General features: G+C 42.8%; 1 protein-coding gene across 1 annotated transcript in view; it reads right to left on the bottom strand.

The window, feature by feature from the left end:
* The window catches only part of lamc1 (laminin, gamma 1), an 80,995-nt gene that overhangs the window by 9,059 nt on the left and 50,670 nt on the right, over window positions 1–21,266 (bottom strand). The window contains exons 3-18 of the mRNA XM_021589534.2: window positions 18,861–18,991; window positions 16,893–17,062; window positions 16,069–16,257; window positions 11,892–12,009; window positions 11,149–11,247; window positions 8,328–8,464; window positions 8,017–8,136; window positions 7,604–7,793; window positions 7,280–7,392; window positions 6,345–6,566; window positions 5,643–5,831; window positions 3,293–3,538; window positions 2,860–3,013; window positions 2,509–2,651; window positions 2,053–2,231; window positions 1,667–1,823 (exon numbers count right to left, since the gene is read on the bottom strand). Coding sequence (XP_021445209.2) covers window positions 1,667–1,823; window positions 2,053–2,231; window positions 2,509–2,651; window positions 2,860–3,013; window positions 3,293–3,538; window positions 5,643–5,831; window positions 6,345–6,566; window positions 7,280–7,392; window positions 7,604–7,793; window positions 8,017–8,136; window positions 8,328–8,464; window positions 11,149–11,247; window positions 11,892–12,009; window positions 16,069–16,257; window positions 16,893–17,062; window positions 18,861–18,991 — 2,557 coding nt within the window. The remainder of the gene's footprint in view (window positions 1–1,666; window positions 1,824–2,052; window positions 2,232–2,508; window positions 2,652–2,859; window positions 3,014–3,292; window positions 3,539–5,642; window positions 5,832–6,344; window positions 6,567–7,279; window positions 7,393–7,603; window positions 7,794–8,016; window positions 8,137–8,327; window positions 8,465–11,148; window positions 11,248–11,891; window positions 12,010–16,068; window positions 16,258–16,892; window positions 17,063–18,860; window positions 18,992–21,266) is intronic.

Here is a 21,266-nt window from a genome sequence, read left to right as displayed (position 1 = left end):
TCAGCCAAAAAATAAACGTCCTCTCACTGTCAACTGCATTTACTTTCAGCAAACTTAACATGTGTAAACATTTGTACGAACATAAGATTCAACAACTGAGACATGAACTGAACAAGTTCCACAGACATGTGGCTAACAGAAATGGAATAATGTGTCCCTGAACCAGTCAGTATCTGGTGTGGCCACCAGCTGCATTAAGTACTGCAGTGCATCATCTCCTCATGGACTGCAACAGATTTGCCAGTTCTTGTGTGAGATGTTACCCCAAACTTCCACCAAGGCACCTGCAAGTTCCCAGACATTTCTGGGGGGAATGGCCCTAGCCCTCACCCTCCGATCCCAGACGTGCTCAATGCGATTGAGATCCTGGCTCTTCGCTGGCCATGGCAGAACACTGACATCCTGTCTTGCAGGAAATCACGCACAGAATGAGCAGTATGGCTGGTGGCATTATCATGCTGGAGGGTCATGTCAGGATGAGCCTACAGGAAGGGTACCGCATGAGGGAGAAGGATGTCTTCCCTGTAACGCAGAGCGTTGAGATTGCCTGCAATGACAACAAGCTCAGTCCGATGATGCTGTGACACACAGCCCCCTCCAAATCGATCCCGCTCCAGAGTACAAGCCTCGCTGTAACGCTCATTACTTCGACGATAAACGCAAATCTGAACATCACCCCTGGGAGACAAAACCGCAACTAGTCAGTGAAGAGCACTTTTTGGTCCAGCGATGGTGGGTTTGTGTCCATAGGCGACGTTGTTGCCGGTGATGTAAGGCAGGTCCTCACCAGACAACAGGCCTACAAGCCCTCAGTCCAGCTTCTCTCAGCCTATTGTGGACAGTCTGAGCACTGATGCAGGGATTGTGCGTTCCTGGTGTAACTCAGGCAGTTGTTGTTGCCATCCTGTACCTGTCCCGCAGGTGTGATGTTCGGACGTACCAATTCTGTGCAGGTGTTGTTACACGTGGTCTGCCACTGCGAGGACGATGAGCTGTCCATCCTGTCTCCCTGCAGCGCTGTCTTAGGCGTCTCACAGTATGGACAATTTATTGCCGTGGCCACATCTGCAGTCCTCATGCCTCCTTGCAGCATGCCTAAGGCACATTCACTCAGATGAGCAGGGACCCTGGGCATCTTTCTTTTGGTGTTTTTCCAGAGTCAGTAGAAAGGCATCTTTTGTGTCCTAGGTTTTCATAACTGTGATTTTAATTACCGTCTGTAAGCTGTTAGTCTTAATGACCGTTCCACAGGTGCATGTTCATTAATTGTTTATGGTTCATTGAACAAACATAGAAAACAGTGTTTAAACCCTTTTTACGAATTAGCTTTGACAGGGTCCTGAAAAAGGGACATTTCATTTTATATATGTACATGTGTGGCCCCGGACACCGGGGTTTAATCTCTGCCTAAATCTTTCAATAAAAACAAAAAACAAACTCAAATTCATGATTCATTTGATCTAATTCTAGTTGACAAGAACAGCATTGTTTCAACCTATTCCCCTCTCGGGACAATAACGTTTGTTTGATTGACCCATTATGTCCTAAAAAATTCATATGATCAATTTAATCTAATGGTTATTGAATAGAACAGCATCTCTTCAAGCAAGCGAGACATTACATGTCAACATCATAAAATCCCTGAAAGGGTCAAGGCCTGCTGCACCTTTGCTGGTCTGAGCCTCGTCCAGTAGGTCCATGATGGATTTTTCTGCCTCCTTCAGTCGGTCCTCAAACGCCTTGTCACTCACAGTCTCTGACGTGGAGCCCAGGTTGTCAATCAAAGTCTGCAGGTCATGCAGCTTCTGTCTCTGCTGGTTCACCTACGTAAGAGTAAAACCACAAGGCTTAGAGTGGGTTCCCATGCAGCTGTACAGACATGTTAAGCACACTCAACTTTATTAAATATATATTTTAAAATATTTTATATTTCATATTTGAAGTTTATTGGACAGAGACAGTGGACAGACCGGAAAGGACGGAGAAGAGATGGTGTGATAGAACTCAACTTTGACAAAATAATCCACTGACGAAAAGACCAAGATTCTTTACCTTGTCTCTGACGAGGGAGTAACAGGACGGACACTGCTGGCAGCCGGGAGTAGAGCGGTTGTAGAAGTAGTTCTCCTCACACATGTCACACCTGGCTCCCACAAAGCCTGGAAGGCACGCACAGCGGCCATCTTCTTTACACTGGGCTGTCGAGGAGCCCTCTGGGTCACAGTCGCACGCTAGAGCAGCAGAAAAATAAAGGGAGATGAGAAACTGGCCAAAATTAAAGAGGCTCTTGAAACATGAGTGTGATTTCAGAGCGGAGGTTGAAAATACATTACAATAAATACAGTTCGACAGTCTTCAGGTTTTGACGATATTCTCTTCCCATTAGACCATGTCACAACCTACTCAAGTAATATAGTCACACACAACTGCATGGCTCATTAAGGCGCATTCTCAGAGTTATCATGTTAAAGAGAGATTAGAGTGAGATTTAAGAAAGAGAAAGCGTACGTTTGCAGCCTGACAATCCGAATCCGAAGAAGTTGACCTCACAGCGTTCACAGCGCTGACCGGTGACGCCGGGCTGGCATTCACACTGACCGGAACCGATGTCACACTGACCGTTGGTGGACCCAATAGAATTGCAGTTGCATCTGTCATGATATCAAAGAAGGTAAAGTCACATTACAACTTAGAAACATACCAGCGATCCAAATCCGACAGAGAACGTATTACAGCCCTCTATTTCCAATAAGAAAATATCAACAGTTGAGGTACAGTGATCAAAATCCGACAGGGAAAAGCTTCATAGACCTCTATTCCTACTAAGAAACACTTGGCAAAGTGGGTACTGTTACTGACTGTTCACAGCCTGTTCCGCTCCGCAGGTTGAAGAAGCCAGGCTGACAGGCACTGCAGTCCCTGTTGGTGACGTGGGGGAAACACTGGCACTGGCCTGTGACCTGTAGACAGCTGGTCTGTCTGTCCACTGTGCCATATGGAGAGCAGGAGCAGGCTGGGGACAGGGGAGACAAGAGAAATCCATGGCTAACACAGCAAGCATCAGTCACCTCTGTATAGTACATCTTATCTGAACTGTACACACGGTACAATGGAACAGAACACTGTCTATTTGGGGACAGGAGGGGGAAGAGACCCCCATTAACACAGGAGGGGGAAGAGACCCCCATTACTACCAATAAACACATCAGCCATATCTATCTGTACAGTATGTGGAACGCGAGTATACACACACACTGACCCAAAAGTCATGCTGGTCATTTTCTCGTCTTACCTTTGCACTTGTCGTTGGGGTTGGTGGCCAGCGGGTTTCCATAGAAGCCCTCTTTGCAACGGTCACAGAAGAAGCCGTCTGTGTTGTAGATACACTTGAGGCACTCCCCGGTCTCTCTGTCACAGTTGCCCACAGCGTTGGGGTCGATGTTGTCGCTACACTTACAGGCCCGACAGACCCTCGCCTGTCCGTTCTCCCCCAGGGGGTCTCCGAAGAAACCGTCGTCACACAGCTCGCAGCGCTTGCCTGCAGAAAGACGCAATTCATAGTTTGGATTATGTGAATATGAACATACCAACAACTTCTAAACTAAATTAAGAAATAAGTACAGTGCCTTGCGAAAGTATTCGGCCCCCTTGAACTTTGCGACCTTTTGCCACATTTCAGCCTTCAAACATAAAGATATAAAACTGTATTTTTTTTGTGGAGAATCAACAACAAGTGGGACACAATCATGAAGTGGAACGACATTTATTGGATATTTCAAACTTTTTTAACAAATCAAAAACTGAAAAATTGGGCGTGCAAACTCTCTCCAGAAGTTCAGTGAGGATCTCTGAATGATCCAATGTTGACCTAAATGACTAATGATGATAAATACAATCCACCTGTGTGTAATCAAGTCTCCGTATAAATGCACCTGCACTGTGATAGTCTCAGAGGTCCGTTAAAAGCGCAGAGAGCATCATGAAGAACAAGGAACACACCAGGCAGGTCCGAGATACTGTTGTGAAGAAGTTTAAAGCCGGATTTGGATACAAAAAGATTTCCCAAGCTTTAAACATCCCAAGGAGCACTGTGCAAGCGATAATATTGAAATGGAAGGAGTATCAGACCACTGCAAATCTACCAAGACCTGGCCGTCCCTCTAAACTTTCAGCTCATACAAGGAGAAGACTGATCAGAGATGCAGCCAAGAGGCCCATGATCACTCTGGATGAACTGCAGAGATCTACAGCTGAGGTGGGAGACTCTGTCCATAGGACAACAATCAGTCGTATATTGCACAAATCTGGCCTTTATGGAAGAGTGGCAAGAAGAAAGCCATTTCTTAAAGATATCCATAAAAAGTGTCGTTTAAAGTTTGCCACAAGCCACCTGGGAGACACACCAAACATGTGGAAGAAGGTGCTCTGGTCAGATGAAACCAAAATTGAACTTTTTGGCAACAATGCAAAACGTTATGTTTGGCGTAAAAGCAACACAGCTGAACACACCATCCCCACTGTCAAACATGGTGGTGGCAGCATCATGGTTTGGGCCTGCTTTTCTTCAGCAGGGACAGGGAAGATGGTTAAAACTGATGGGAAGATGGATGGAGCCAAATACAGGACCATTCTGGAAGAAAACCTGATGGAGTCTGCAAAAGACCTGAGACTGGGACAGAGATTTGTCTTCCAACAAGACAATGATCCAAAACATAAAGCAAAATCTACAATGGAATGGTTCAAAAATTAACATATCCAGGTGTTAGAATGGCCAAGTCAAAGTCCAGACCTGAATCCAATCGAGAATCTGTGGAAAGAACTGAAAACTGCTGTTCACAAATGCTCTCCATCCAACCTCACTGAGCTCGAGCTGTTTTGCAAGGAGGAATGGGAAAAAATTTCAGTCTCTCGATGTGCAAAACTGATAGAGACATACCCCAAGCGACTTACAGCTGTAATCGCAGCAAAAGGTGGCGCTACAAAGTATTAACTTAAGGGGGCTGAATAATTTTGCACGCCCAATTTTTCAGTTTTTGATTTGTTAAAAAAGTTTGAAATATCCAATAAATGTCGTCCCACTTGTTGTTGATTCTTCACAAAAAAATACAGTTTTATATCTTTATGTTTGAAGCCTGAAATGTGGCAAAAGGTCGCAAAGTTCAAGGGGGCCGAATACTTTCGCAAGGCACTGTACATACAATACACAATTTGGAAATATTATTTATGTTTTTAACTGTGTATTTTAATATTTTGTGAATTAATAGTAAATAATTAAAGTTGATTTATTTTACCTTTATTTAACTAGGCAAGTCAGTTAAGAACAAATTATTATTTCCAATGACAGCCTAGGAACAGTGGGTTAACTGCCTGTTCAGGGGCAGAACGACAGATGCGTACCGTGTCAGCTCGGGGATTTGAACTTGCAACCTTTCGGTTACTAGTCCAACACTAACCACTAGGCTACCCTGCCGACCCAAAATATTTTTAACTTTCAAAACAATCTACAGAGTACTCCAACCAGTTCTAATTACTTGTGGTTCTATGTATCGACAAAGTCGGTTGTCTAAAGTCTATTGTCTGTCTCAATACCAGATTATTTATATATTTAATAAAAAAGTGTACAGCAAATCATTTATTATTACCTGTGGTTCCAGTAGGACAGTTGGTGCAGACAACCTCCTTTGTCTTGGGCACAACAGCACAAGTGGATCCTCCGGGGCAGGGGCAGGGCTTGCAGTCGCTGGAACTCCCCACAGTGGAGTCTCCATAGTAACCGTCTTTACATCTCTCACAACTGAGCCCAGCTGTGTTGTGTAGGCAGTCACACATCCCTTCAAACAGACAAGTCAAAAACACACACGTCATGCCTCTAGCCGCCACCAGAGGGGAGTCTAAGATGAGTTTAAAGGGCCCCATTATTTTTCCATCCAGACACCTCTTTAGAGTAGATGAGGAGAGAGTAGCCTGCCTATCAGTCATGTTTGACACCATTGGGCACACAGATAAATATCTTTATAGCAGTGGGTTATTACTGGATGACAGTGTGATCTGTTACTCTCTGTTCTGTTCCACTGTACTATAAAGGGGACATTTAATGTTGAACCCCCCGCAGTTCCAAACACAGACACAATTCGCCAAGCAGATACAAATACAGTCACAGGTGCCCAAGTCTACTGCATGACTCCTGTCTGGGACATTTACCCAACCAGTCATGTGGTGATTGAGGACTTGTCTCTATCCTCTAGTCCTCTGGGCTTTATCATTTCCTTATGGGCCTGGCTCTAAAGTAGTGCACTACATAGGGACCATTTGGGACTCACCCCTTTCATTGCCATCTCACTGACCTGTGTCGGGGTTGCACGTGTCACTGTGTCCGTTACAGCTGCAGGAGTCACAGGAACTGAAGGGCCCCAGGTCTGGTCTGCTCCTCCTGTATCTCAGGGCGCAGCTCTCACAGTGCTGTCCCACGTAGCCTTGAGGGCAGGTACACTTCTCTACCCAGCGAGCTGGGCTCCCGGGACCTTTCTTCGCCGTGATAAGCTTCACATCGTCAAGGTAACCAGCACCTGGGGAGCGATGAGCGCTGATTAGATCATATGCGTATCTTGTCTTAAGAAAGACCACTAGGCTGACACGGTGACCAAAGTGCCTTGCCTACCGTCGTGAACATGGAATCAAAGATACAGACCACCAACATTCTTGTCTCCCAGCTTTTCATTTTTAATGCATTGATTAGGCCTCACTGGTCATGTCTAAAGTAATGGGGTAACTGAATATTAATATATGGCTTTGTTCTTAGATTTATGTGGATATTTGTTCTGAGAGGATCTGATGACTTCAATAACAGGGTAAATCACCACCTCGTTGTGTCATTAGGGGAAATGAGAAGTATTCAGCCACAACCTGCGCACTAATATAATGACTAGACTGGAGTTCCAACATCCTCTCCATGATGTCCTCAGAACTGATAAAAGGATATGAAATTCAAGCTTATCAGTTCGCTAGACCGAACTAACTTGCCGCTTGTCATGGTCCAATCCGACAGATACTACTGTAGTCCTACGCCCATATTCATAAAGCGCCTCTAAGTAGCAGTGCTGACCTAGGATCCGTTTTTTTGTGTGTTTTAGATCATAATATATAAGATTATATGGACAGGGGAAACATGATCATAGATCAGTAGTCCTGCTCGAAGATCCTTTATGAATACAGGCCCTGAAGCAGGATATATGCATGGGTTACATAGTGAAATAGGGTGAGTGGAAGAGTGAGTGCACACTTCTCTCGCTGTAGGTGCCACGGATCTTGATGGACGTCAGATTGTGCAGAAGCTTCTGGAACTCTGAGTGAGTGAGGGTGGGCCTCCAGGGATAGTCTGTGCTGTCGTGGAGCCTGACAGAAGAAAAAAAAAAAACAGTTAGTGGGGCATTCACAACATCAGATAACGTACGACAACTTTATGCGTTTGCTTTCTATGTGACAATTTCTAAATTATGTTATTACAACAGAATATGCAGTAAAAAGCCAACTTCAAATGATGAACTTTTGTTATGCTGGTATTCTATACACATCTCTGGGTTACGTCTGTATGATTTCTACACACCTGAACACAAACGTCTGCATGTTCTCTCCGGGATAGGCATTTCCCTGAGCAATGAGAGGCACAGCCACTCTGAGACCAGCCCCCTCCAGAACCACATCCTCAGCTGAGAGACGTGTGTCTCTCCTGTCCACCCGGAAGTTCAGGGTGAGGTTCTGGCCGTAGCTCAGCAGCTGATTGCCCAGGAACCGCTCTACAGTAAAGACATAACAAAAAATACTTGTTAGGATCACTTCAACAATGTCGCCACATTTGAGATAAGACACCATCTCCCATAGGTATTTGGGGCAATCACATGGTTTCCCCATAGGCTCACTTAAATGAAGTCCACAAAAAAAAAAAAAAAAAAAAAAAAAAAAAAAAAACATTTAAATGCATTTTTCACAATAAAAGTTGTTGAGTTAGTGTCAGAGTACCTGGAGCCACAAAGTACATTGGGAAGTAGTCATCGGAGATGAGGGAGATCTCCCCACCAGTGGACCACTGGACTGAAACACTGGAGCTGTCACGCTGCTGGCCTGTCCACTGCTCATCATCTAGGAACAGGTTTCAAATGTGTTACATTCAATTCTATCAAATAACTTTACATCACAAATATCTGTTCCAAAACTTAACAGTGATATTTGCATACTTCTGGAATATTTCTAGAAACTTCCTCCAGCGTAATAAATTATAGGCCTTGTCCGAGCCAGAACGGCCCATAATGAAAAGGTGTGTATGGGCTCACCTCGGTTGAAGGTGGAGGAGACTGTGTCAATGCTGTAGCCTTCAGCGCTCTCACAGACAGAGGAATGCTGGAAGCAGAAGCACGGAGTGCAACCCTGAGGGTTCTGCGGGTCCATGTTGAAGTAGCCCAGCTTACACCTAAAATAAACCACAGCCTTTTAATTGCAACGTCCATAAAAAATGATATGCGCAATGGGTAAGTCTAAATCTGCAAATAGATAGTCAACATATAGTCAATCGATTTCATAAAAAGTTGCCAGTACAAAACTGAGGTAAAATTAGGCTTTAGGATTGGATACAGTGCCTTCAGAAAGTATTCACACCCCTTGACCTTTTCTACATTTTGTTGTGTTACTGCCTGAATTTAAAATGGATTAAATTGAGATTCTGTGTCACTGGCCTACACACAATACCCCATAATGTCAAAGTGGATTTTTTATTTTTTACAAATGAAAAGCTGAAATGTCTTGCGTCAATAAGTATTCATCCCTTTAAGTTCAGGAGTAAAAATGTGCTTAACAAGTCACATAATAAGTTGCATGGACTCACTGTGTGCAATAATTGTTAACATGATTTCTGAATGACTACCTCATCTCTGTACCCCACATACAGATAATTGTAAGGTCCCTCAGTCGAGCAGTGCATTTCAACACAGATTCAACCCCAAAGACCAGGGAGGTTTTGCAATACCTCACAACGAGCACCTATTGGTAGACGGCTAAAAATGTAAAAAGCAGACATTGAATATCTCTTTAAGCATGGTGCAGTTATTAATTACACTTTGGAGGGTGTATTAATACACCCAGTCACTACAAAGATAGACGTCCTTCCTAACTCAGTTGCTGGAGAGAAAGGAAACAACTCAGGGATTTCACCATGAGGTCAACGGTAACTTTAAAACAGTTAGAGTTTAATGGCTGTGATAGGAAAAAAAATGAGGATGGCGCAACAATATTGTAGTTACACGACAATACTAACCTAATTGACAGAGTGAAAAGGAAGCATGTACACAATAAAATATTCCAAAACATTAATCCTGTTTGCAACAAGGCACCAAAGTAATACTGCAAAGAATTTTAGCAAAGATATTAACTTTTTGTCCTGAAACAAAGTTATGTTTGGGGAAAATCCAATACAACACATTACTGAGTACCACTCTCCATATTTTCAAGCATAGTGGTGGCTGCATCATGTCATGGTTATGCTTGTAATCGTTAAGGACTAGAGAGTTTTCGGGATAAAAAAATAAACTGAATGGAGCTAAGAACAGGCAGAATCCCAGAGGAAAACCTAGTTCATTCTGCTTTCCACCAGACACTGGGAGATAAATTCACCTTTCAGCCGGACAATAACCTAAAACACAAGGCCAAATCCACACTGGAGTTGCTTACCAAAACACAATGTTCCCGAGTGGCCGAGTTACAGTTTTGACTTAAATGTACTTGAAAATCTATGGCAAGACTTAAAAATGTCTGTTTAGCAACAATCAACACCCAACTTGACAGAGCTTGAAGAATAAAAAATAAAAAACATTTGCAAATATTGTACAATCCAGGTGTGAAATGCTCACCGAGACTTACCCAGAAAGACTCACAGGTGTAATCGCTACCAAAGGTAGCGTGTATTAATAACATGTATTGACTCAGTCAGGGGTGTGCATACTTATGTAGCCAAGGGGTATGAATACTTAAAGCACTGTATGTGAAACTATTGACATTCAGTTTGAGACATAGCTTATATTCTATAATGAGTCCTACATTGCCTTTTGAGTCCTCATATCATATGGGTATAAATTTCAACAGAGATTAAAATACGTTGACAGTTTAATTGAATGACAGCCAGAGAGAATGACAATTTATTAGACTGTGAAACTGCTGTCGTCTAAAAGGCAGACAGACAAACACCGGTCTGTAATTTCAGTCTCTTGTTGTGAGTGACCATGCAGCATCTGCCAAATGGCATCCTATTCCTTATATGGTGCACTACTTTTGACCAGGCCACATTATAGGGAATAGGGTGCTATTTGGGACAAATATACTCATTATTATTATTATTCATTCCATCTGTGGCCCAGCTGGGTGGCTGGGAGGAATGTGTCACCCACCAGCATCTGTGGAGCTGGGGCTGTGGAGGGGAAAGGTGCTGTTTTTGGGGGTGGGAGATCTGGGGTAGAGGGGTGAGAGGGGGTTAGGTGGTGGCCATTGCACAAAGGCAGAGAGAAGAGTGTTCCAGGCAGCAAACAAGCCAGCGGTGACTGGCTGGGTGACTGGGCTTGGGAGAAGCCATAGAAGGCCTGGCTGCCAGTCTGTCTCAGTGGGGAGGGGTGAGCTATCTATGGGCTATTTTCTCCTTCGCTGCTAGGGGAACCATGTGGCCGGTCTAATTCCATTTTTGCACACATACAGAGCATTCTTTCACTGAGAGAGGGGTACTCTCCTGTGTTTCTGTGTGTCAGGGGCTGCTTTTAAACATTTGTAGTTCAACATAAGGATGTGATAACAGAAGAGGAGCTGAAATGCTGCAAAGCAAAGTACCTTTAAAACAGTTTACCTCCCCAATGAACAATTCCCGTAAACTGTGTTGCACGAGCCGAATGGAGCCAACTCGTATCTCACTGCCTAAGTGACAGTCTTTCATAACCCTGTGTCACTCTAAACCCATAACTATTCCCAGACAAAAATACATCCCTAACTGAAAACACACCTTGTTAGAGTATCTTTTTGGTATAAGGAAATCATGTTTGTGTGTGTGCTGTCTTTGTTGTGTGTGTGTCTGTGTAATGAATCCCTGTGGCGGAGGGAGCGAGTAGGTCTGACGCTGACCTGTCACAGCTGAAGCCCTCCACGTTGTCCTTGCACTGGCAACGGCCTGTCTGGACATCACACTCCTGTGTGCTTCCGGAAGGGTTACAGGAGCAAGGTCTGGATAGCAGAGGGACGATGGAGGGGAGAGGGGAAGAACAGTATGGGTCAGACAGCCACCATCTAAAGCAGACCTGCTGCGAGCATGTTTATTCCCTTAAATCAAGTAAAAGGACAATTGCTGGCCTGGCGCAGAACTCTAAACTGCATCCAAAATGGATTCCTATTCCCTCTATAGTGCACTACGTATGAACAGGGCCCTGGTCAAAGGTAGTGTGCTATATTGGGAGTAGGGTCCCGAGTGGCGCAGCGGTCGAAGGCACTGCATTTCAGTGCAAGAGGCGTCACTACAGTCCCGGGTTCGAATCCAGGTTGTTACACATCCGGCTGTGATAGGGCGGCACACAATTGGCCCAGCGTCATCCAGGTTTGGTTGGGGTAGGCCGTCATTGTAAATAAGAATTTGTTCTTAACTGACTTGCCAAGTTCAATAAATGTTACATAATTTTTTTACATTTGGGATACACCCTAAAATTGACGGGCTCCATCTCACTCCCAAATAAACACATGATGCGCAAACGATAAATACATTAGAAGGAACCATAATAAAACGTTAAGATTGTTTGATCTGGAGCAGTAAAAAGATAAATATGACATGCTGAGTGGCTGGTAACACTGATTGGCTTGTTAGTGCTGGTTTTTACCTGCAGCCTGCTTCGGTCAACGTGTGAAAGCCAGGTTGGCAGCGGTCACACTTGTCCCCCATCACACCGGGTTTACAGCTGCAGCGTCCTGTTTTGTCACACTGAGTAGCCAGAGAGCCTGGCAGTAGAGGAAATAGAAGCACAGATCAACCTCAGTTCATCATTTCAGCACACTGCCACACACAGAGATCGACCAATTAGGATTTTTCAACGCCGATACCGATTATTGGAAGACCAAAAAAAAGCCGGTACCGATTAAATTGGCCGATTTTTATATAGATTTGTAATAATGACAATTACAACAATACTGAATGAACAATGAACCCTCTTATTTTAACTTAACATAATACAGTGCCTTGCGAAAGTATTCGGCCCCCTTGGACTTTGCGACCTTTTGCCACATTTCAGGCTTCAAACATAAAGATATAAAACTGTATTTTTTTGTGAAGAATCAACAACAAGTGGGACACAATCATGAAGCGGAACGACATTTATTGGATATTTCAAACTTTTTTAACAAATCAAAAACGGAAAAATTGGGCGTGCAAAATTATTCAGCCCCCTTAAGTTAATACTTTGTAGCGCCACCTTTTGCTGCGATTACAGCTGTAAGTCGCTTGGGGTATGTCTCTATCAGTTTTGCACATCGAGAGACTGAAATTTTTTCCCATTCCTCCTTGCAAAACAGCTCGAGCTCAGTGAGGTTGGATGGAGAGCATTTGTGAACAGCAGTTTTCAGTTCTTTCCACAGATTCTCGATTGGATTCAGGTCTGGACTTTGACTTGGCCATTCTAACACCTGGATATGTTAATTTTTGAACCATTCCATTGTAGATTTTGCTTTATGTTTTGGATCATTGTCTTGTTGGAAGACAAATCTCTGTCCCAGTCTCAGGTCTTTTGCAGACTCCATCAGGTTTTCTTCCAGAATGGTCCTGTATTTGGCTCCATCCATCTTCCCATCAATTTTAACCATCTTCCCTGTCCCTGCTGAAGAAAAGCAGGCCCAAACCATGATGCTGCCACCACCATGTTTAACAGTGGGGATGGTGTGTTCAGCTGTGTTGCTTTTACGAAAAACATAACGTTTTGCATTGTTGACAAAAAGTTATATTTTGGTTTCATCTGAACAGAGCACCTTCTTCCACATGTTTGGTGTGTCTCCCAGGTGGCTTGTGGCAAACTTTAAACACTTTTTATGGATATCTTTAAGAAATGGCTTTCTTCTTGCCACTCTTCCATAAAGGCCAGATTTGTGCAATATACGACTGATTGTTGTCCTATGGACAGAGTCTCCCACCTCAGCTGTAGATCTCTGCAGTTCATCCAGAGTGATCATGGGCCTCTTGGCTGCATCTCTGATCAGTCTTCTTCTTGTATGAGCTGAAAGTTTAGAGGGACGGCCAGGTCTTGGTAGATTTGCAGTGGTCTGATACTCCTTCCATTTCAGTATTATTGCTTGCACAGTGCTCATTGGGATGTTTAAAGCTTGGGAAATCTTTTTGTATCCAAATCCGGCTTTAAACTTCTTCACAACAGTATCTCGGACCTGCCTGGTGTGTTCCTTGTTCTTCATGATGCTCTCTGCGCTTTTGACGGACCTCTGAGACTATCACAGTGATACGGAGACTTGATTACACACAGGTGGATTGTATTTATCATCATTAGTCATTTAGGTCAACATTGGATCATTCAGAGATCCTCACTGAACTTCTGGAGAGAGTTTGCTGCACTGAAAGTAAAGGGGCTGAATAATTTTGCACGCCCAATTTTTCAGTTTTTGATTTGTTAAAAAAGTTTGAAATATCCAATAAATGTCGTTCCACTTCATGATTGTGTCCCACTTGTTGTTGATTCTTCACAAAAAAATACAGTTTTATATCTTTATGTTTGAAGCCTGAAATGTGGCAAAAGGTCGCAAAGTTCAAGGGGGGCGAATACTTTCGCAAGGCACTGTACACTGCTCAAAAAAAATGAAGGGAACACTAAAATAACACATCCTAGATCTGAATGAATTTTGGCATGGAGGGCGGTTTGAGCATCTTATCTCAGTACCTAATGGCAGTCAGGCTACCTCTGGCGAGCACATGGAGGGCGGTTTGGCGGTGGGTCAGTCATGGTGTGGGTTGGCATTTCTTTGGGGGGCCGCACAGCTCTCCATGTGCTCGCCAGAGGTAGCCTGACTGCCATTAGGTTCCGAGATGAGATAATCAGACCCCTTGTGAGACCATATGCTGGTGCGTTTGGCCCTGGGTTCCTCCTAATGCAAGACAATGCTAGACCTCATGTGGCTGGAGTGTGCCAGCAGTTCCTGCAAGAGGAAGGCATTGATGCTATGGACTGGCCCGCCCATTCCCCAGACCTGAATCCAATTGAGCACATCTGGGACATCATGTCTCGCTCCATCCACCACACTGTCCAGGAGTTGGCGGATGCTTTAGTCCAGGTCTGGGAGGAGATCCCTCAGGAGACCATCCGCCACCTCATTAGGAGCATGCCCAGACGTTGTCGGGAGGTCATACAGGCACGTGGAGGCCACACACACTACTGAGCCTCATTTTGACTTGTTTTAAGGACATTACATCAAAGTTGGATCAGCCTGTAGTGTGGTTGTCCACTTTAATTTTGAGTGTGACTCCAAATCCAGACCTCCATGGGTTGATAAATTTGATTACCATTGATCATTTTTGTGTGATTTTGTTGTCAGCACATTCAACTATGTAAAGAAAAAATGATCTAATAAGAATATTTCATTCATTCAGATCTAGGATGTGTTATTTTAGTGTTCCCTTTATTTTTTTGAGCAGTGTATAATAACACAGAAATACGAGCCTTAGGTCATTATTATGGTCAAATCCTGAAACTATCATTTCGAAAACAAAATGTTTATTAATTCAATGAAATACAGAACCCTTACGTATTTTGTCGAACGAGCGGCAACCCTAAGTCTAAATATTGCTGTTACAAAGCACAACCTTCAATGTTAAGTGATAATTATGTAAGACTCTGTCTAATTAATTTCTTTCTTAGGAAGAAAACACAGTTTGCAATGAGCCAGGCGGCCCAAACTGTTGCATATACCCTGACTCTGCTTGCACTGAACGCAAGAGAAGTGACAATTTCCCTAGTTAATATTACCAGCTAACATGCATTTATTTTAACTAAATATGCAGGTTTAAAATAATATACTTCTGTGTACTGATTTTAAGAAAGGCATTGATGTTTATGGTTCGGTACATTTGTGAAATTAATGTGCCTTTTTGCAAATGCGCTTTTGTTAAATCACCAGTTTGGCAAAGTTGAAGTAGGCTGTGATTCAATGATAAATTAACAGGCACCGCATCGATTATATGCAACGCAGGACAAGCTAGTTAACCTAGTAATATCATAAACAATGTGTAGTTAACTAGTGATTATGTGAAGACTGATAGTTTTTTTTATAAGATAATCGGCCATGCCAATTAATTGGTTGACCTCTAACACACATGCAGACAATCATGTTAAGAGCACAGGTAATTCACTCCACATGCGGACAGTCTTGTTCTAATAACCCGTATTGGCAGCTAAAGCAGTATCGATGTCACATGCGTTCTGCAGTGGTTTTCATTAGGTTACACATTGCACAATAAGGGTAGCATATGAGGTTACAGAGCAGAGGATGTATGAAAACGCTGTTATTTTTCATCCTATAGCTTCTTTTTAAATAGTGAGTCAACATGTTCTCCAGGTCTTTTATTTCCATTACTGATCAAAAATGATCACCCTCTCTTTTGTCTCTCTGCAGCAGACATACAGTAAATGGAGCAATATGTTTGGAACATCAAATTACAATAAAATGTCAGTATCAAATCGCAACACATATTGTATCGGCACCCAAGTATCATATTGTGAGGTCCCTTGCAATTCCCAGCCCTAATTAAGACTTAGTCGCTGAATCCCATAAAACAGCACCAAGGGCAGCCCCTTCACAACAAAGCCTGGCTTCATACTGGACTTATCCTTTAACCCCAATAGAAACAGTACATCTGCATCCCAAATGGCACCCTATTCCCTATGTAGTGCACAACTTTTGACCAGGGCCTATAGCCCTCTGGTCAAAAGTAGTACACTATGTAGGGAATAGAGTGCCATTTTGGATGCACATAAGGATTTATTGGTATAGACTCCAGACACTTACCTACTGGGTTGCAGCTGCAGGGCAGGCAGCGGGTGCCAGATGTGTCTCTGTAGTAGTTGTCCAGGCAGCGCTCACAGTTGGGCCCGCCTGTGTAGTCGGCACAGTTGCGGCAGTGTCCTCCGTGGCCGGTGGCACGGTAGAGCTCAGGGTCGAAGTAGCACTCTGCACTCTTGCCATTACAGTTGCACGCTGGGACCACCAGAAAAAGTAGCCATTCGTTTTTGTGTGCGTGAGATCAATATATGTGTATATTAGGGAGGAAGCAGTAGAATTTAAACTGACGGATTTCAGAGTGGGAAAAGCACATTTTACATACCAGGCTTTGGTAAACAAGCCATCAGTTTATCCCATAACGTTTTAGGGACAATGTATGATCGGTTCAAAGTATATGTGAGAGGTGGTGGTAGAAACACATATGGAAATTCAATATCATACTGAATCTTCCCTGCATTAAAGGGTGGGGCATTTCATTTGGCACATATCAGGCGTACTTTCCCCTAAATGGCAGATTATGTGGCCTGAAGCAGATTGAGGTGGGTGTGGAAGTGGGTGTGAGAAGTGTGGTGTGGACTGTTCTGAACCTGATTAGTTATGCATTTGCAGTATGATATGAATGTCTGCCTGGCCTGCCTAGAAACAGGAAGGATCTCTTGCTATGGGATTTACGCAGATACTCATCTCTTGGGTTGTGTCCCAAATAGTATCCTAGTCCCCATGTAGTGCACTACTTTTGACCAGGGCCCCTGACTAGGGTCCAGAGCTCTGGTCAAAAGTGGTGCACTATATAGGGAATAGGGTACGATTTGGGGTGGCAGGGGACTTACGCAGACACTCGTTAGGGTTATTGGCTGTAGCTCTCCTCCAGGGACGGTCGTTGTAGAACGGCTTGCACACATTGCAGTCATCGCCCTCCGTGTTGTGCTTGCAGTTGCAAACCGGCTTGCCGAAACCGTTATTTTTCGCACACTCACTCGCATGGCCATTGCACTTACACCTGGAACAGCAGAGAACAGTGGAGTCTGTCATCGTGAGAGTTACAATGCACAATTCAAACATCTGGGCCATATTCACAAAGCCTCTCTGAGGAGGATCAAGTTCCCGCTGTCTATGTCATCTTATTCATTATGATGTAAACGGCAAAACTGATCCTAGATCAGCACTTCTACTCTGAGAAGCTTTATGAATATGGTCTCTGACCAGTGGTCTTTTGCACTGGTCTTAGAGGACCTGACTGTAAATATCAAATGGGACTCAGTTATTTATTAACCTAACAGACTTAATTACTTGCTTAAACAGTCTAACACTCCAACCATATGGTATATCAACTGCATTGATTTTCATCGCAATCATATCAGTCACCTTTGTATGCAAGCTTTTTAAGTGGGTGACCTGTTATCACATGATAGTAGCATGATTATATTTACAGTCATCTACAAATAGGTGTTCATCTATCTACATTTGACCGATAGCAGAAACTTGGACGTCAACGTGGACTCCATCTAACACACCACTATTTGTAGCCTACATCTTGTTCGTTTGAAAGTCATAACTCAAAGTATGTGTTGTTAGGAATCACAAAAACACTTCAAAATAATTTGACTTAATGATCCATCAACAAATACATTCCTATTACACCTTTAGCCAAATCAATTTCAGCACTGGGAGAGTTTTATTTAGACTGATAACTCCATTGGGTTTGCCCAATGCTGAAGGGCTGAACATTCTCCACCTGAGACACCTCGAAAGAGCCCTTCCGAACAAGAGAAGACTTGCATGGCAGCAATCTTTGGGTATTGTTTCAAGTTTTCCTTGGCAGCGAAGTGTGGAAAAATTGACAACAGGAAGGAAGACACTATAGCATTAGAGGCCTATTAAACAGAAAAGGCTGTTTATCTATAAAAAAAAAAAAAAAGCAAACCTCCCTCACTGTCTTTTCCATTTTGTAATACCTGTACTATGAGTTAGATCCAGTTACCACTCAGAATATATAGGCTCGCTGGTAGATGTGCTGACATGGCTGACCAGTGAGTAGACCAGGTAGAGTAGGCCTACTACACCAGAGCTTGGACTGGCCTGGTCTTTGGACTCAACTCTGTCGTCATGTCGGGGCCCGCCCCATTCCGGCGTCCGTGGACTATAATCCAGCACAACCAGGCTGGAATGCCAACAACGTGGCTGTGTAATGAAAATCTGCTCTATATTTCAAAACAGATTAAGGTGAAAAGACACTGCAGCGGCAAGGGGTAAGTTTAACACGTGTCAGAATCCCCTCTTCTCTTCTGGCTTTTCAGTTCAAAACTAGGGAGGGATAGTTTTGGGGGATTCTTGGTTGAGCCACTGAGAATGAACCCACACAAAAGTAAAAATGGGGCCAGATATGAACTTGATCAAAAGTCATCAGACTATGCTACTTTAGATGATTGATTTAGCTAACATCACCCAGACAAAAACATCCATTGTGAGCACTTGAGGTTTGATAACGATCGTGGATTAGACATTTTGTGTGTGAATCTGCACTAAAGAAGACACGCTGTGTGGCTAACAGACAGGGCCTCATCCTTTAAAGGAATTTTATAGGAACACATTATTTGTTGCCATTTTTTCTTTTTATGCTCTAATTTCTAATTCCAAATAAAATAAAAACTTGTACAATGAATTATTCATAAAAAATACATTTGTGTGTGTGAAATTGCTATACTCAATGGTATTGGTAAAATAAAATGGAAAAAGTGGAAGCTGCCAAAAGCTGTTGCAAGATAGAGATAGCATAATGCCGAGGCAACCACTCTCACCTTCCTCCCACTGCAAAGTCTGAGATAGCGTAGTAGTAGGATTTCAGGACCTTGGGATCATTGAAAACTTCATCTCCGAATGTGTTGAGCCTGTTCAGGGTCACTTTGATATCTGTGGCTGTCACCCATTCCTGAAAAAAAAAAGACAAAAAGGACACAGTGTTAAAATGCAGCCAGGTCAGACTCGACAAACATCTGCCAGGCCTTGCCTGCTAAATATGTATGGAGAGTTATTAACTTACAACTTCTCTTGACGGAGGAGAAACGGGAGAGAGGAATGGAGATTTTAATGTGAACTGCACGATAGGTTTGTTTGGCGTAAAATGATTTATTTTCAGGTGTAAGGTTGACATTTTAAACGAGAGACTAAGCCCTATCCCTGGTCCTATTGCAGCCATTTAGAAGAAAAATAAATACAGCCACACTAATCTAAACCAAACCTCAGACATTCTCATGGAATCCGACTGGTTCTGGAATGAGAAGATTTTGTTTGCTTGTTTAGAATTACAGCAGAGGACGACAAATCTGGAGTAAACAACGGAAGAGTAACATTAAGATTCTGTTCTTTTCCACACATGCAGGTTTAAATAGCCTGTTTTACGTTCAACATTTTAATACAATGTTTTAATTATTTTTGAACAGGAGTTGTAAATGCAGCCAAGTCCAGTGTGTGCATCATATCGCTTGCTCAGGCAAAATTATTTGCCAACAAACATTCTGCAGAATTAGTTGTAGCCTAACTACTACCAGTAGACTAACTCAAAACATATATCAGGCTTGAGTTTTTGCTGTCAACAGCTCCAATGTTTTGCCACTTATAGCCTAACTCTACTAGAACAGTCTGACACATCCATAGGGCAGCCATGAGTCAGAGCAAGTTCCGTCTGTCTCAGGCACGGGGCCAAAGGCTCTGCTCATCTACCCCTTTGACTTCTCTGGCACTATCGCGCCATCCGCTTACACACCATCGTTCAAATGTTTTGGGTCACTTCAAAATGTCCTTGTTTTTTAAAATAAAGGCACAGTTTTTCCCCATTAAAATAACATCAAATGAACGGAGCAAAGTATAGCGAGATCCTTTTTGAAAACCCGCTCCCGAGTGCTCAGTACCTCAGACTGGAGCGAAGGTTCACCTTTCAACAGGACACGACCCTATGCACACAGCCAAGATAACACATGCCCTTGAGTGGCCCAGCCAAAGATCGGGCTTGAAAATAGTCGTGCAGTGACGCTCCCCATCCAACCTGACAGAGCATGAGAGGATCTGCAGAGAAGAATGGGAGAAACTCCCCAAAATACAGGCCAAGCTTGTAGCGTCATACCCAATAAGACTCAAGGCTGTAATCACTATTTTTTATACATTTGCTAAATTGTCTAAAAACCTGTGCTTGCTTTGTCATTATGGGGTATTGTGTGTAGACTACTTAATACATTTTAGAATAAGGCTGTTAAAGTAACTAAATGTGGAACAAGTCAAGCTGTCTAAATACTCTCCAAATGCACTGTATAGCTGGATGAATTATGTTACGTTTTCTTCCTGTTCATTATCTTACCTGAAGGCTATATTTTCTGTGTACAGAGTTAGCCCAATATTAAAATGTTTTGGTAGATTGTTGTTGTACGAAAAATATTCCATATCCTTAGGAATCTTAAACAATCATTCAAATATTACATAGACTCCACTTAACAAATACAACTATCCCTGCAACGTAGCCCCATGGCACCTCAAAGGTATCCATTCCAAAAAGAGTCTTGGGCTTTGGTATATATAGCTGCTATATGTCACATGAGAAAGTCCAATTGGGAAGTATATGGCGCCAGAGCTAAATTTGTTCATTTGCTAGAGATAGAGCATTACATTTGAAAGCCAGGGCATTCTACACAGGCGCAAAAAAGCATGAACAACCAATAGCAGATAAATACGTACCATGAGTCATGAGCTGACTAGTTTTTGTAAAAACAAGAATCATAACCTTAAAATGTATCTGAAATTACCAGGCATCAGCGGACTACTTTTAATTAACAAAGCACTCATCAAGATAAACCCTTTATATATATATATATAAAGACAACTTTCTTACATTAATATAGTAAGTAAGTAGTAGGTTAAGGCTATAAACGGTTAGTCTATAAATGTTAGTCATTTGGGTTAAAAATCTGATCTAGGTTAGTAGTGATGGGAGGAAAACAAACAGATAGTTACATATTGTAATATTATTTTTGACAATATCAACATTTTGATTTAAAAAAAGAAAACGTTTTAGCGTTTTGTTGTTTTTGCTAGGTAGCATTAGCTAGCGCTAGTCGGCTGTACCTGTGCAAAAACTCAAACACATTTTTTTATCCAATTGATTGTTCTCCATCTTTTTTTCTTTTACGTGAGCCAACATGTTTTCAGCACTATGA

Source organism: Oncorhynchus mykiss, chromosome 28, assembly GCF_013265735.2.
Source record: "Oncorhynchus mykiss isolate Arlee chromosome 28, USDA_OmykA_1.1, whole genome shotgun sequence".
In the NCBI taxonomy this organism is placed as follows: Eukaryota; Metazoa; Chordata; class Actinopteri; order Salmoniformes; family Salmonidae; genus Oncorhynchus; species Oncorhynchus mykiss.
Note: the sequence above shows the minus strand (reverse complement) of the source record. Positions and strands in the feature narration are given on the sequence as shown.